Here is a 16,559-nt window from a genome sequence, read left to right as displayed (position 1 = left end):
CATGGGCAGAAGCCTGTGTACTGCAACTAGAGAGTGGCCCCTGCCTGCTATAACTAGCGAAAGCTCATGTGACAACCAAGCTCAGTCAATAAGTACGTAAATAAAAAAAAATTTTAAGACCTATTTAAAAGAAAAAGGAGAAGCAAGGGGTAGAGGGGCAGGCAGAGGTCAGGGAGGATCTGGAGCTAGAACACACAGGCTGCTGCTGCTGCTGAGTCGCTTCAGTCTACTGGAGGTCTGTGAAGGGTGCAGAGTGGGAGTGACAGGGTCTGCTGATGTTAAACTGGATCGCTCTGGCTGCTGGGTTAAGAATACATGATAGTGGGTAAGAATGGAAGCAGGAGATTCTAGCAGGAGACTGTGACGATCCAGATGAAACTCAGCAGCGGTTTGAGCTGGGACGTGGGAGAAATGGGCAGATTCTGGATATGGTTTCACAGAGTGAGTTGACAGGATTTGTTAATGGAGATGAGACAGAGCTGTTCTGAGCCTAAGGATCTGGTTCCCAAGGTGGAAGGAGATGCTGTTGGTGGTACCTGTAGGGCTTGGTCAGCATATACTGAGTTTGAGGTGCCCTAGTCTTCCAGGCAGAGGTGCCCATGAGGCATCAGAAGCAATGGTCTACAGTTCAGGAGTAAGGTCCTAGCTGGAGATTCACATTTAGCGTCCTTGGTGCAGGGATGAAGTTTAGCCAAGGAAGTGGACAACACTGACCAGGGAGACCATTCAAGGCCACAGGAAACTAGTCCGACTGACCAGGTGCATGAGTCACCAGGACACCCAGACTGCCATCTGACTCACCTTTCCTCTCTGCCGGTCCCGGTCTCATATACCCTCCAGGCCTACCCACCTCCTCCAGGAAGCCTTCTCTGGCTACTTTGGGCCCAGGGGTCCCTGCCTGCTCGGAGCATCTGAACACTGATGGTCCACACCTCAGCTCCAGGCCTTCTGCTACCCCTGAGCCAGTCTCCTTGAGAGCAGGATCATAGATGACCCTCTTGGCTCTGGCTATCTTCTGGTACAGAGCACTTGTAAGTTCTGTGACAACCCCAAACTTTCAAGTCCACATTTGCAAACCCTCCTGGAGGGTGACACCAGCCCTCAAAGAACCGTAAATATCGAGGGGTCACCAGAAGCGAAGGTGGGAGGTACAGTGGGGCCCCTGATGGGACAGCGGGGCTGTGGGAGAAGATGACCTGACTGGTGGCATTGCATAACCCCATTCCCCCTACCAAGGTGCTGAAATTAAATTTGACAAGTGGAGAGAGTGAGGGTGATGTTCTTCACAGTCAACAGAGTGAGATTATCCTGGAGGGGATCAAAACAATGGACACAAAAATGAAAAAATACTCTGATACCCATTTTTTTAGCACCATGAACTGTGCTGGTCTTTACATAGGGCAGCACAGGATCCCCCAACAACCCCAAAAGTATGCAATTATCCCCTTTTACCTATGGGAGGCAGAGCTGGAGAGGGGAGGAGACTGTCCCAGTGGAACAGGTTAGTGGGAGAGCCACTCAGGGGCAGGGATGCCGGACCTGGCAAGACAGGGAGATTCTGAACAGAGAGGGTGGGACTAAGTGATGACCTGGATGGAATGGTGGGGATGGGTTAGAGTGGGGACCCCTGGCCAGGCTGCAGGAAGAGAAGAGGACTCAGACGTGGCCTTCACCTCTCAGCTGAAGGTAGATCGTGTGGCAGAGACTCTGGGAGGCGGCTGGAGCTGTGAACTAACTGGGCTGGGGAGAGGCTCCTGCCAGCTGCCCTTTCGGGGCTCAGAACAAGGGAACTGCCTCGGGGAACCAGATCTCCAGTCTGGGGGCTGTTGCCTCTCAAGGCAGAAGCAGACCCCTTTGTTCACACCAGCTGACATTCAGCCGCCCCTGGGACCCCACAGATGGTCCTTGAAGCTGCGGGGAGAAGGCTGTGACTGATTCACCAATCCTGGGGTGAAGTCTTACGTGGCCTTTGGAGGATCCGATGATGTGCGAACACGGAGACACAAGGGGGCGCTCTAACCAAGTAGCAGAAGAGGAAACCCGCCAGTCCCCAGGTGGAAAGACAGTGCTTGGAAAAACCCGCTGGTCTAGTGTTTCTCAACGGAGCAGTTACGGGAACTCTGAGCAAGATATTTCTCCCCTTTGGGGATGCGTCCTTGCCACTGCAGGATGCTTGCCATCCCTGACTCCCCTCCCTATTGCTGTGACAACACAAGTCCCCAAGTTCAGTTTTCAAACACCCCTCCTGGGAGACCCTGCTGGTCAGTGCCGAAGGATGCCCACCAGTGGTCTCCGGAGCTGGGCTTGGTCTCATCTCCCAATGCTCCAGAGGAACCTGGCACCTCCCACTTTGATCTTGTGAGTTGGGCACTTGCAAGTGCTGGAGGACTGTAGGCCCCAGTGACATTCCATGTTCCTGGGGACATGGATTCCTGGGGACCCTCCTCCCTGGGAGGCAGGTTTTCCTCCATGCTGTTATCCCTCGGGATTGGGTAGGAAGAGGGCTGCATTGATGACACTGGGGACACAGACACAGGACCCTGAGACAGACACCACGGGACCTGCATACAGACACCCACATCCCAGGGAGCACACACGTGGTCACACAGAACACAGCTCGCACGACACTTCCATAGAGCAGGCCTGGAACCAGGCAGCCTTCTGGGAGCCCCGAGAGCCCCACAGCTGAGAATTCTGAGATGTTTCAGTCCTTAGGTTTACGAACACAAAGCACCAAAGGTGAAAAACTAGGGGTGTTCCTCTAAATGTTTACAAACCAACGAGTCCTGGACCCGGCCAGTCCAAGAAGAGACCCAGAGATCGGTATGTACAGCTGATGAGTGCAGTGCGCCACCAGCCCTGTAGACATCCCAGTTGGCAGAGCCCATGGACACCAGACCTGTCACCATGGCTGCTTAGGCAGGACAGAGGTGACTTCTGCAGAACATGCACCAACGTAGGTGGCAGTCCGCACAGGACCCGGGAGGGTCACTATCAACCCCAACGTGGGGTCTAGGAACCCAGCCAGCATCTGAGGCAGGAGGGGCTGGGGGAAGACCCAGACGGCTCCAGTCCCCAGCATACACCTGGTGTCCCCGAGCCCCCACCAAGGAGCCATTGTTCCTTAACAGAAGTGGCCAGCAAGTCCCACAAAGATGGCACTTCCTGGGAGGTGGAAAGCCCAGGGCTCCTGTGGGCACAGTCTTGCCCAATGAGATGCTCACCACCTCTGAACACAGACCACCATTCTCAACACAGAAGGCAGGCACCACCCCCAGCCTGCGGGCGGGCGCGAGCACTTACTGCATGGAGAGCAGACACTGCAAACCAAACATAATTCTTACCCTCCTTCGAAGATTTTGATCCTCGCCGGCTCCCCTCTCTTGGAGGCGGGAGCGTCCTCCTCCGGCTTCCCTCTCTTCTCCTCTTCTTTCTCCACTCTAGCTATCTCTTTCTGTCCTTCCGGGGAAACCAGCGAAGGGAGGCGAACCTGGCCCACCGCAGGAACGACAAAATCACTGCTGGTTAACACGTCGTCACAGAATGATGCCCACGCTTCACCGTGGCTCACTTCATTCATTCTCCCTCTGCCCAGTGACGAGATGCTACTAGCCCCGCTTTACAGAAGAAGGGAAACGAATCCCCAGAGGGGAAGTCAGAACCGGGACTCTGCCCAGGCCTTCCCACGAGAGCTGCGTTTCCTCTCTTTTTTCACACTAGTCTAGGGGCTTCTGGGGACAGGTCCTCATCTTGGTCTCCCGGGCCATGCCAACCTCAGAGAAGGTGTGTGAGGAATGCTGCATACAGAAACGAAGACTTCACCTTTGAAGATTAACTGGCCCAGTTCTCCTTTATACATCAGAAAGTCAAGGCCACACAGCAAGTCAAGGGCATTTCTAGGAGCAGAAAGCAGGTCTCCTGAAGGCCCAGACCCCACCCCCGACTGCTGCCAGAGCTGGACACAGAGAGGCTGTGCTGCCCACTGATGGGCATGTGTCTGGGGGATGGGCATTTTAGGGAGTCCATTCTCTTCATGAGCTATAGGCCTTGGTGTTAAGGGCTGGCTGGATAACCTGTCCCCTAGATCCTCTCTGATGGTGGCAGGGATGGGTGCACCTTTAATAGGGAGCAGTGATGCTGGGCTGGGGGCTGGGGGCTGGGGCTGGCAGTGATATTCTCATCCTACTCCATGCCATTCCATTAAGGTCAGGAGGAACTGCCCTGTTTATAGCCAGGAGGAGCAGCAACTGTGTCCCCTGGTGCTGGGACAATCTAAGGACAGAAGGCCCTGCTTCAGCCACCACACCTGCTCCTACAAGGGGCTGAACAGAAAAGTAGCTGATTGGAAATCAAGGAATCTGAGTTCTTGCATTACATAGGCCACTGCAAACTGAGCCAAACTTGGGTGGATTACTTCACCTCTCTGAGGCTCAGAGTCGAGATTAGACCATCTTAAAGATTCATTCCAGGGTCAGCTTCAATGATTCAGTGACTCCTGACAATCTCTTCAGAATTGGAGATGGGGAGTGGAAACCAAGAGAGGGTATGTGGTGTGCCGCTTCAGCAGAAGATCGCTGATTTTATGCAATACTCAAAGGTTTTCAGAGCCTGCTGTTTTCACTTCCATGTCAGCCTGGCATCTGGGCCACCCATGGAATGACCAAGAGGCCTCCCTCAGGCTGATAAGTGCCTTCTGTCTTACAGCCAGCTGTGATGTCAGAGCCAAGTTGGAGGAGGCTGGTGTTGGTGGCAGCAGACACTCTACCAGGAAACATGGTTGGACTTGAGCAGGGGACCAGGGATCCACTTTAAGTTTTAAAGATAATAATGTGAGTAACTGCAGATAGTGATTATCAAGTTTCAATGTGCCAACCACTGTTCTAAACACACCTTGCATATTTTAACTCATTTAATTATCTCCGCATTCCTATGAGCTAAGTATTTGCTATCTTACAGCTTTTTATCTCTGTCTTACCAATGAGGAAACCAAGGCACAGAGAGGTTAAGTAACTGACCCAAAGTCAATTAGTAAGTAAGTAAGTGAGTGAGATCGGGGAACTCAAATTTGGGCAATCTGGCACTGAAGCCCTTGTTCTTAATCTCTTTGCATTAGTGCATGCGGTTGTCAAAATTATCTCCAAGGAGAGAAAAGGAAGGAGAGACGGGGAACAAAATGTGGCTGCAAAGTGAACTCTTGTATAAGCTTGGGTTTCTCCAAGGTTTAGATATGAAAAAAAAAAAAAGTATGTGACCAAACTCAAACCTGACTGGGTGGTCTATTCCTGCATAAAGATGGTTAGGAAGAGCTTTGAAATCGTGATATCACCCCAAGGGCCTTTTCAGAGCTACTAACAGTGAATGGAAGCTATGGGATGACAAATGTCAGGTCAATATAATAGGGAACTTTCTTAAAGCACTGTTCAAAGATGGGTTGGGTTGTACTAAGGGGTGGTGAGCAACCCATCACTGGAATGCAGGCAGAGACCAGAGAGAGGGATGACTGTAGAAAGGCATCAGGCCGTGAGCTATGCAGTTACAGTAATGTACCAGACTGGTGAGCTTCCGGTAGGAAACACGCGAAGTTTACGTGTTTAGGTGAAAGTCTTCAATCATGTCTGACTCTTTGCGACCCCATGGACTATACCATCCGTGGAATTCTCCAGGCCAGAATACTGGGAGTGGGTTGCCATTCCCTTCTCCAGGGGATCTTCCCAATCCAGGGATTGAACCCAGGTCTCCTGCATTTGCAGGCATATTCTTTACCAGCTGAGCCAAGTAAACCAAATGAGATATTCCAGGAAAAAGTTGCAGCTCATTTTAGGAAAGCAGCATATTAAACAAATGGTTGTCAGACCCAGTTAAGCCAAATTAATTCTTTGTTTTTCTTAAACCACCTTTCAGTGTTCAGTCATTAAAACAGAGGAGCAGTTCAGATCATCCAAAAGAACTTTAGAGTGAGATCTAGTTTTGAATCTAGGCCATTTACTATGTTTGGGACCTTGTGCAAATTATCTGACTTCTTCATGCTTTGGTCTCTTTATCCATCAAATAATGATATAGAAACCTGTCAATGTGGTTGTGAGGAAAAAAGTCATGTTGGGCATAGTGCTTGGTACATAGTAGGTGCACAATAAGTTCTAAGTATGACTATAATTACCACAGCATCTTGGGAGTAGCCACAGCCAGTAAGAGACACTGGAGAGAAAATCAGTCATGATGTTTATAGCAAAAGTGGAAACCTCATTTAAGGATGTCTATAGACTGATGAGGATATTTAGAGAATAAATTTGGGAAACAGTTTGGAGCAGAATATCCAGGCGAGCTAAGGAGAAATTCAATGCACAAGCATCACTCACTCAAAGAGGAGGATGCAAATACAGAAGTTAATGAACATAGTTTGTTCATTTATCTACAATCAGGATTTAGTTTAGGGGGATTTACTTGGTCAAAGGATCTGTTCTAAAGACTTACTAATGAAGATCTTTAAATTTGCAGTCACTTTTACAGTCTTCTTTCCTCAAATAATTGAAAGAAGAAAATAGACTCTCTGGAGTCAGACAGGTCTCGGTTCAAATTCTGGGTTTGCCAAATACTTGCCATGTGCCCTGGACCTCTCTCACCGCCTGACTCTCAGTTCCCTCGTCTACAGAATGGAAATGGTACTGCTACCTTACAGGCGGCGATGAACATCAACTGGATTCAAGTGCCCCGAACAATGCCTGGCACAGTGAGGCTACTCAACCAATAAGACCAACTGTTTTTCCACAAATATCAAGTCAGCATAGCACATCATGACTTGAATCCTTATGCTGGCCTTGTCACCTGACAAGGTGACACCAGGATATGGAGGCGTCACCAGTCTGAAACAAACTTGGAATTATCAAATATCAATCTTCCTGAACTTACAGAGATCAAGATTTCATGCCTCCTATTGCAGCCTCAAGTCAGAGGCAATGGAGGAGAAAACATGAGCATAGCCAGTGTTGTGCAGTACCATCAGCAAAGATGAGTCAAGCTGTGGAACTGTCACCTACTGGTAAAGAGGGATACTACAGTTAAGGTCTACTTGCTCTTCTACTCACAGAAAAGAAAAAAAGAATATTTCAGGAGTCTTTTTTGTCAAACTCTAGACTCTCTGAGAAACTCTCAAGTGGCACCAGAGAACAGAAATAGCAGATGCAGAGAATAAGAAAAGCAGGAAAAGACTAACACTGTAAGGAAGAAATATGTGTTGGAGTGGCATAAAATTCTCAAACTGTTGCAGGCATTCCCATCAGCAAGGTTTACCAACTCAGTCTTTTGGATGAGATTGTTTCTTTGATATTTCAATAGAAGCTAATGGGAAAGTGGGTCACTTTAAAGTTCACTTTATTGAAATGCATCTAGTCCAATGATTTGAGGGACACCGACAAAGAAATCCAATAAATAATGTGGCCAGTCACAGCTGATAGAGAAGAAATCTGTCCACTCAGTTGGCTCTCATTTTGCAAATGGACCTTGAGGAGAATGTGGCTTTAAAAGCTCAGCAAAGGCTTTTACAATCAGGGAGTAGGAGAAAAACAAGATTGAACTCACCTCTGTCATGCGGGGCTTACGGGAGCTGGATGGCACAAGCCTTCCTGTCTCAGGATGTGGAGCTGTGGCCATGGTGTATGTCTCTTTGCTCACCTTCTGCTTAGACCTCAGGAGGGACAAAGCAGCTTTAGTGGAAACCCCTGGAAGGTTGGGGTTGTACAAACTTATGCACCAACCAGCGTAAACAGAGGACCTCCTATCTGCATGCTGGATGTGATTTGGCTTAATGTAGTTTAAATAGCACCAACTGACATTAGTGGTTGTGTGGAGGCTGGGGAACTGCAGTACCTTCTTTGAGTCCGTACCTTCTTGTAACTTGGCTGGTCTGGGGGATGTTTCTGACAGAGGTTGTGAGCTGGGAGGTGCCAGTGGAGGGAGGTCAGCTTGTTCCTTGGAATCTTCTTTCTTCACACTTGATGGGAGTAATCCTCTTCGGTGAGGTTTACCAGATGGTTGGGCATATTCCTTCAAAGCCTCTGAGCCTGAGGCTGTCACATGGGGCAATGAGGGCTGAGGAAGGGGAGGAATTTCCTTTGGGTCTGATAGATCTGAAGACAGGCTGGAGAGTGTTTCTAGTTCCCTCCTGCCCTGGCCCTGGCTGCCCAAGTGGGACTTCTCTGATCTCTTGCTATCCTCAGTGCTGCTAAGCACCACGCTACATGGTTTCACAAGTTCAAATTTTTCATCTGCCTTAGAAGCCTCCTCTTCCTTCACCCTTTTTTGCTGCTGGGTTTCCATGGTAAGTTCAAGGCTGCCAGCTGGTGAAAGGACACGTTTGCTTCCTCCCACTGTTGATGAACTCCCCTCCAGGCTCAAGACACTTTCTGATGCCAGGGAAGTGCCTTTTCTTTCAGGTAATGTCACAGGCACTCTCAGGAATGGAGTCGGGAAACCTCTGCTCTGTTCTTCACTTACTCCAGCCAGTCCGGGCCCGACCTCATACACATCTGCCCCACACACAGACGTCCCCTTGCATGAGGGCTCCTCAAACTTGGGAAGGGCCACAGTTGCTGAGCTGCCTTGGGACTGGGTAACCAGGATCTGGGAGAGAGTGGTGTACATGGCACTCCCATAGGACGGCATGTTGGTCTGGATGCGGACGGGCACAACTAGAGACACCATGGTGTCTGGACAGGCAGGCAGGGCCAGTGGAGGGGCTGATGTGGGTGCTGAGCAGCTGGATGGGGGAGCCACAGTGGGCAGCTGGATATCACTGCTGTACTCTGTGCTGGGGGAGAGGCCCAGGGTTCCTGTTGCCAGTGTGGCCAGGCTAGTTTTGATCTGGGGCACGTGGCTTTCCACTTCACCGGGGAGCTGAAGGGTGAACTGGGATTGCAGAGGCAGGAAAAAACCAGAAGAAAGTGCTGAGGAGGCAGGGTAAGGCATGGGGAGAAATGAAGGGGGTTGTCGGAATGGGATGTTGGCTGGGTGAGGCATGAGCTGGGGGAGGTGGAGTTGGCCCGGGTGTAGAACAGCAGGTTGGAGAGGAAGTGGGGGAGCTTGAAATAAGGAGGGAGGAAGCGGGGGCATGGAGTAAGGTGTGCAGAGCAGGCTGGACATGGCCTGGGTGGGGAAGAACTCTGAAGACTGTCCTGGCTCATGCTGTAGGAGGTGCTGGAAGGAGAGAAGGGAGACGGGTGGGGGCAGGTAGGGTTTCTCCTGCAATGGGAGCTGAGCAATGGGGTGGGGGAACACCTGCAATGCTTCTGTGTAGGGCGGGGTGGCCCCCAGCGCTGGTCTGTCTTGCACCTGGCTCTTGCCTCCCGGGTGCCCGCTGTGCGAGGTGGCTGCAGAGGAAACTGGGGGCAATGTGCCTTTGGCCAAAGATTTACTGGATGAGGGTTTTGGTTCCTCACCCTCCTGTCTTCCCTTGGGGGTGGCCTCTGGCTCGGTTTCGGGAGGCCTGCTCAGAGAAGCCTGTCTCACCAAAAAGCATTTTCTTCTTTCTGGTGGGGCTGCTGAAGCCACTGGAGCTGCTGGAGTTGGTGCTGAAGGGCCTGTCAAGGACAAGCTGCCATAGTCGAAGGATTTGCTGCGTGTCTCGGTCATATGGGTGGAGTGAGAGACGTTGGGGCTCTGTTCTGAGGCTGACCTCCGCATCTCACGGGCATGCGGGTGGTGGCTGGGGACGGTCAGCATGTGGGTGCCCAAGGGCTTGGAGCGTGTGTCTGATGAGGGCCCAGCGGCTTCAGCTTTTCCATGGTCATCTCTCTCAAAGGAGGCAGAGCGGCTGGACCCGCTCAGTGAGACACTGCTCTCCTGGCTCGGGCTGCGAGACAGAGGCACGGAGGACTCAAAGCTGGACTCCCCCGATGACTGGGCCATCTCTGCCAGGCGCAGCCTCTTCTTCTTGGGTGGCAGCTTCTCAGCTGGGAGCTGGGCAAGTGTCTGGCTACGCTGGGGCCACTGGAACTCCTCTGTCTTCTCCGGCTCCTTAGGGGGTGGCTCCGGCTCTGTGTCTGGCCGGTCGGGCTCCTCGGTCACCAGGATTTCGGGAACCTGAATATTGGGCTGGCGGACCAACCTGGGCTGCAGGGAGTGGGCCGAGCGTCCGTGCGGGGTGGGCGGGGGTGATGAGAAGGGGGCCGCAGGCTTGTCTTCCCCTTCCAAACCACCAGGCTGCTCCAGAGAGTCAGATTTCTCAAAGGAGCTGGTGTGCTGGATGACAGAAATTTCTTTGGACGTGGTTCTCCTCTCCTTCCCTGATTCTGAACTGGACCCTGGCTTGGGAGTCCTTGGCTGGAAGCCTGCGGATCCCTCCAGGGAGGGCACTGACTTACTTGGCTCTGCTGGTGACTTGCTGGACTCCAAGGGAAGGTTCCGCACAGCCTCTGAAGGCCCAGGGCTGCCGAACTGACTCTTTGTGGACTCAAAGCCAGGCGGCTCCTCCTCATCCCCGAGGCTCTTCTCTTTCCTCCTTTTCCTCAGTGGAGTGAGTTCCAAGGTGGTCCCCAGTTTGTAATGCATCATCTGGGACCAGGGCTCATGCTCAGCCTGGCTCTTTTCAGCCTCCGAAGACACATGAGCACCCACGGTGACTGGCTTTGCCATCTGAAGCTCTGAGCAGTAGTACTTTTTATGGGCCTCATAGTTGTCCCTTTTCTTGTACCGAGCACCACATATGTTACATTCATAGATCACCCCTTTCGTTTTCAAACCCTTCTTGGTCTTTTTGGTGAGGTCGCTTTCCCTGGGTTCCGGTTCATCTGCAGGCTTGGAGGCTGTGTCTTTGCTGCTGGGCCCTGCCTCCTCAGAACTGTACTCTCCGCCCAAAGGTAGTTCGATGGCCGGCTGGCGCTTGAGCATCCGGGGGTGGGAGGTAAACAGTTGACTGCTGCGGCTCAGGGCTTCCGAGTCGGCGACGTGGTCGTCGAAGGAGTAGCTGCCTCGGAAGGTGTGGTGGGGGGTACTGAGGGTGCAGGTGGCAGAAGGCATTGAGTGGCTTCTCAGCAGAGGCACAGGGGGGGTGGTGCTGGGCGGGCGCTGGAGGCTCAGCAGTGATTGTTCGGGCTTCGCTTTCTCGCTATGGGAGGCCAGCGGCTCCCGGTAGAGGCTGGATTTGGGTGACTCCATGCTGCTCCGCCGCGACAGTGAGCTCCTCCTGGGCTTCACGCTGTCTATCTCGCTGGTGTCCACCACGGCCTCATTGATGGTGATGAGTTTGGTGATATGCTCAATCACCTGCGTCCGGGGCACAGACAGAGGTACCAGGCTGGGCTTGTCTTCGGTGGACAGGGGCAGGAGGGGCTGGGTGGAGGTGGCCGTCAGCATGGCAGTCCGCTGCCCGATCCTCCCACACTTGCCAAAGATGATCTCGGCGTAGGACCTGGCGTTGGTGTTTGGGGGGCTGACCTGCTGTTCAGCACTCTCAGAGCGTGAGAAATATCCAGATTCAGTGCTGCCTTTGCTGCCCGGGCTCAGGAACGCCTGCTCGTCAATCACCTTCTTCCTCTCGCTCAAGCGGAGGGCCAGCTTCTGCTTTATCGTGTGGGTGTCTTCAGGTTTATGGCTCAGGGGGTGTTCGGATGAGGGTTCCGCAAAGGGAGCTGGGTCCTCGAGCGATGGGGCTGAGCTGGACTGGGACAGGGAACAGCGTTCGTGGCTGGAACCCTGGCTCCCGGAGCTATACAAACTGCTGGACAGGAGTGGGTGTTTGGGCCTCGGGGAGAGCTCTGTGGGGTGTGTGGAAGTGGTGCCCGTCTCCTCTTCCGAATCTGTGCTTTCTCCCTCGGTGGGCTCCTCAAACTCTTCCCCAGGGATCCTCTCCATCTCCAGCCCTGGGGGATACATCTCGCCACCCATTCCCGAGGCCAGGCCGGCTTTGATACGGTGAGCATGGGACTTCCTGTGCTTGTAGAGGTTACTCTTGGTCTTGAAGGAGAAGCCACAGGGGCCACAGGGGTAGGGCCTCTCGCCTGTGTGTGAGCGGATGTGTTTCTGGAGCACACTGGGCTTGGCACAGGGGCGGCTGCAGTATTGGCATATGTACTTGCCGGGCTTCTGTGGTTTCCTCTCCTTCTTGTGTGCCTCTTCCGTGGGCTTCAAGGAGACCTGGGAGGGACGGGGCACAAAGACTTTGGGGATGCCAGGCAGGTCCTCGGGAGGAATGATGGAAGCATGGGAAGGGAGGAGCTGGCTTTGAGGATGGAGCGCAGGGGTCACAAAAGAGCCCGAGGGTCCAGGTCTCATTGGGTCGACCAGCTGCCATGTGGACCCCTCCAGGAGATGCTCGGGTTTGCCGGGCGACATGAATGCTGGTGTCAGAGGGTGCTGCGGAAGCTGGGAGATGTGGGCCGAGGCTTCGATGGAGGACCTCTTGGGGGGCTTCTGCGGCTGGCCGGTTTTCTCCTGAGAGCCTTCCCTAAGAACCGATGAGGGGCCTGGGAAGGGCTGCGGGGCTAGTAGCTCTTGGAGGGGGCCCTCTTGAGTGGCGGCTGTGCTGCTGCCAGGGTACGGGGCGCTAGATGAGACACTGGTCTGAATGGCCTCTCCTTTGGTCAGCCGCTTCCGGGGACTTCCCTCAGCCTTCTTGGTGCCCTTGACACTTTGTTCAGGATCCATGACCTCCACAGGACTTCAGATGCTATTAAGGGAGGGTCGGAGCAGGCTGCATTTATGAATACCCCAAACGTCCCAAGGAGGCGTCTGGCTTGGGTAACATTGGTCGAGAGCTACGGAAGTCAAACCCAAGGTGGTTTGGGGAGTTTTTAAAATTTTTTTCCAAGTGTCACTGGCTGCAAGTGGACTCAGGGCAGGTCATTAGAGCCCAGACTATTCACATCGGTGAGGCATGGCCATCTACTTCACAGACAGAAAATGCACCAGCACTTTCTGCCTGAATGTCTGTCGTGGAAACGTCATGAAGGATGTCAGAGTCGCCATCATATTGTTTCAGTTGGCAGTGGCAAGTGGCCCCCCACAAGTCCCCCGTGTGCTATGCGATCCGTGGACGGCTAGAGATGGCTGTGTGCCTGGTCCAGGCATCCCTGGTCCCGGCACGAGAGAAGCCACGCTGGGTGCCGTGGGCAGCTCCGTCCCACCTCTTCTGCCCTTTCGTCCGGTGCTGGAGATGATCAGTCGCAGAGGGGAAGTCACGCTCTTCTACTCGACCAGAGCACACACAGAGAAATACACAAAGAGAAGAGAAGAGAGGGTTACTGAAACTCATCCACAGCTCATGCAGCTCCGGTGAGACCTGGCGTGATCCCTAAAGGTTCACGAGGGAGACGCAACCCAAACCCATAGCCCCGGACCCTGTGCACCAGAGCTCTCTTGGCACCTCCTTTGCCCACATTTCCAGAGGCACTGGTGACTCTGAATGTCCACTGTTGTTCTGAGGACTGTGGCTCTGTGGGGCGTCAGGAGCACAGTAGACTCTGGGAACGATGGGGCACTTAGGAATGCCAGGCTTGGATTCCAGTCTTTGCTCAGAGAGCAACCCTGAATGGGTTTCAGCTCCCTAAGCCTCAGTTGCATCACGTATGAAATGAAATAATGTCTATGAAATAATAGCAATTCCTGGCTCAACTCCATCTCGAGCTGCAGTGCATCCAACGTGAAGATGGACATGGATGCCACTGGGTGAATGCTGACTGGTCCCATGGCCAGTGCAAGAGTTGGGGCTGATCGGTTATCTGGAGGTGAGCTTTCTATGAGCGGGACTGTTCTCAGGTTAGTATTTCTCTCTCTATCTGGCCCTGGGTTCTGAAGGTATCCAGGCTTATGGCTTTGCAAACCGTTGCTAACCCACCTCCCAAGCCTGGTGTTTAGTGAAAACACTGAAACCACCATCCCTGCGGTGGTTCACAGTGTAACACAGGGTGACCACCACAGCCACTAAACAATAGCTGGAAGGTCATTCTGGAAGCTTCCTCCACTTTCCAGCCTCTTTTCGTCTAGTCAGTGGCCCAGGGATACCCTAGAAGTGGCTTAGAATAGAGGTCCTTGTCAAACTGAGGGGTAAAGCTGGTCAGAGTGGAGCCCCAAGTGTGTCTGCTCTTCCAGGGTCAGCTAAAAGTTGGCCAGCCACGGCTTCCTGGGCTCTGAGGGCGTTGCAGGGCCCTTTTCCCCAAGAGCACAGCCAGAATTTCAAAGCTGGAAGTTGCTGTGAACTTTGTCCCGCCAGCCATCTTACTTTCCAGTGGATGAAACTAAGGACTGCAAGGGGAGGGTGGCCTGTTAAGTTCCTATGTTCTTAAGAGGTAGGGCCCGCACTTGAATCCAGGCTCTCTACTGCCAGATTTTATTCCCCAGCCACCTAGCAGGCGTCCATACCCGGGGTGAGGGTCTGGGAGAGCGACTGATGCGTCTCTATAACCTTCTTCCCTCTCCTGTAGGCATGCTCTGCCCTTGGCAAACTGACCACAGGCACCTTCCATGACCTCACCTTTATTTTCATTGGGTGTTTGCTGATACAGTCTTGAAAAGTTCCCACTTTCTACTTTCCTAGAATACTCTGAAAGACTCAAATAATTGTTGCTCAAATGGCAGGACCGCAGACGTAGTGACATGCCATGGAAGGGCAAGGAGTTCAACAACCAGCTGAAAGGCATATTCTATAAATTTATTCCTTTTTTGTTTCCTTTTCATCTTGGTTCTATAAAAAGTTCAATATCACTATAATAAAATTTTATAAATATTTTTAAAAGAATGACAAGCTATAAATCCAGATTTTAAAAATCTGTAAATAAGAATGACAAATCAGAACAAAGGAAAGTGTAGATAAGATAGGAGGTCAGGACTGGTGAGATGGAAAGAGCACTGACATAACAATCACGAGGGCTTACAGTGCTTCTACAGTTCAGCTATACACTGATATCTGAGATTCTTGGCAGCCAAGGAGAAAAGGGAGACATGGTCCATTGTAGAGTCATTATAAACCCACTCCAGTGTTCTTGCCTGGAGAATCCCAGGGACGGGGGAGCCTGGTGGGCTGCCGTCTATGGGGTCACACAGAGTCGGACACGACTGAAGCGACTTAGGAGCAGCAGCAGCAGCAGAGTCATAACCGTGAAGAAGAAAATATGTAAGTTCCTTGCAGGAGGCAAAGCATTAACTTTTTCATATGGTACTTCAGACAGGGTCAGCGAATGATGGATGAGATCACCTATGTCTTCAAATAACATCCCTCCAGCAAATGCTATGACCAACCTAGACAGCATATTAAAAAGCAGAGACATCACTTTGCCAACAAAGGTCCGTCTAGTCAAAGCTATGGTTTTTCCAGTAGTCATGTATGGATGTGAGTTGGACTATAAAGAAAGCTGAGTGCCGAAGAATTGATGCTTTTTTTCCTCCAACTGTGGTGTTGGAGAAGACTCTTTAGAGTCCCTTGGGCTGCAAGGAGATCAGACCAGTCAATTCTAAAGGAAATCAGCCCTGAATATTCATTGGAAAGACTGATGCTGAAGCTTAAACTCCAATACTTTGGCCACCTGATGTGAAGAACTGACTCATTGGAAAAGACCTTGATGCTGGGAAAGATTGAAGGCAGGAGGAGAAGGGGATGGCAGAGGATGAGATGGTTGGATGGATTACTGACTTGATGGACATGAATATGAGCAAGCTCTGGAAGTTAGTGATGGACAGGGAAGCCTGGCATGCTGTAGTCCACGGAGTCGCAAAGAGTCAGACACGACTGAGCAACTGAACTGAACTGAACTGAACTGAGCAAACACAGTGATTGAGTTTCTTCAGTGGAAGGTCACAACTCAGCAAAGGCTATTCTTTGAGCAGTCAAAGGCCTCCTCTGACCTAGGCAGAGAGCATCCTCCCAAAACAGGATGAATGTGGGAAAGACAGGGAAACTTCATTCCATCATATTACTGTCAATAAGGTGGCCATGTAAGATGTCACCCAAACTAGGGCACTTTGGAGAGTAAAAGGGGTACAATTAACTATTCTGGAGGAGCAACAGGAATAAACCAGGTCATCTCAGGCAAACCAGAACGAATGGTTACCCTTATGACCAACATTTACCTTGTGATCCAAACCAGGCACAAGAGCCATCTCTGGGAGTCTGGCATAAACTCTGATCTCTGCTATGAGGACTGAACTGACACCATGGTCTCCTGTGGATCCTCAAAGACTGGGCACCTAGTCTCATTCCCTCACTTGACAAATGAGGAGACTGAGGCCTAGAGAAATAGGGTGATTTTCCTTAAAGACTGCAGAGTGATGGTGGATGAGGCAGACCACCCTGGGCCACCACCCGCTTGCTGGCCAGAGTTCACCCCCACCTCCAAGAATAACTGGACACCATAGCCTACGGCTCTGTGGCACATCTGACACCATAGTCTATGGCTCCCTGTTCTGTGAAGGCACCGGGTTGGCCCTACAGGAGGTGGCTATATCCCTGGCGAGGAGTGACCACAGTGTCCAGAGGCTTAACAGTCAAGGGGGGCCTTTCAACTTATGTCCTAACCTCGCTGTGGCTCTTGGATGGCAGAAATGGGGAGAAGACTGAGGTTCGGGAGTCTATCCTG

The 16,559-nt window shown here is 52.0% G+C and overlaps 1 protein-coding gene across 1 annotated transcript in view; it reads right to left on the bottom strand.

Moving 5' to 3' along the window:
- The window catches only part of HIVEP3 (HIVEP zinc finger 3), a 55,217-nt gene extending 42,581 nt beyond the window's left edge, over nucleotides 1-12,636 (bottom strand). Inside the window, exons 1-2 of the mRNA XM_052637598.1 lie at nucleotides 7,576-12,636; nucleotides 3,345-3,490 (exon numbers count right to left, since the gene is read on the bottom strand). Coding sequence (XP_052493558.1) covers nucleotides 3,345-3,490; nucleotides 7,576-12,636 — 5,207 coding nt within the window. The remainder of the gene's footprint in view (nucleotides 1-3,344; nucleotides 3,491-7,575) is intronic.
- Between the last annotated feature and the right edge of the window lie 3,923 nt (nucleotides 12,637-16,559).

The sequence above is a fragment of the Budorcas taxicolor genome, chromosome 3, assembly GCF_023091745.1.
Source record: "Budorcas taxicolor isolate Tak-1 chromosome 3, Takin1.1, whole genome shotgun sequence".
NCBI classification, from domain to species: Eukaryota; Metazoa; Chordata; class Mammalia; order Artiodactyla; family Bovidae; genus Budorcas; species Budorcas taxicolor.
This window is presented reverse-complemented; position numbering and strand designations above follow the sequence as displayed.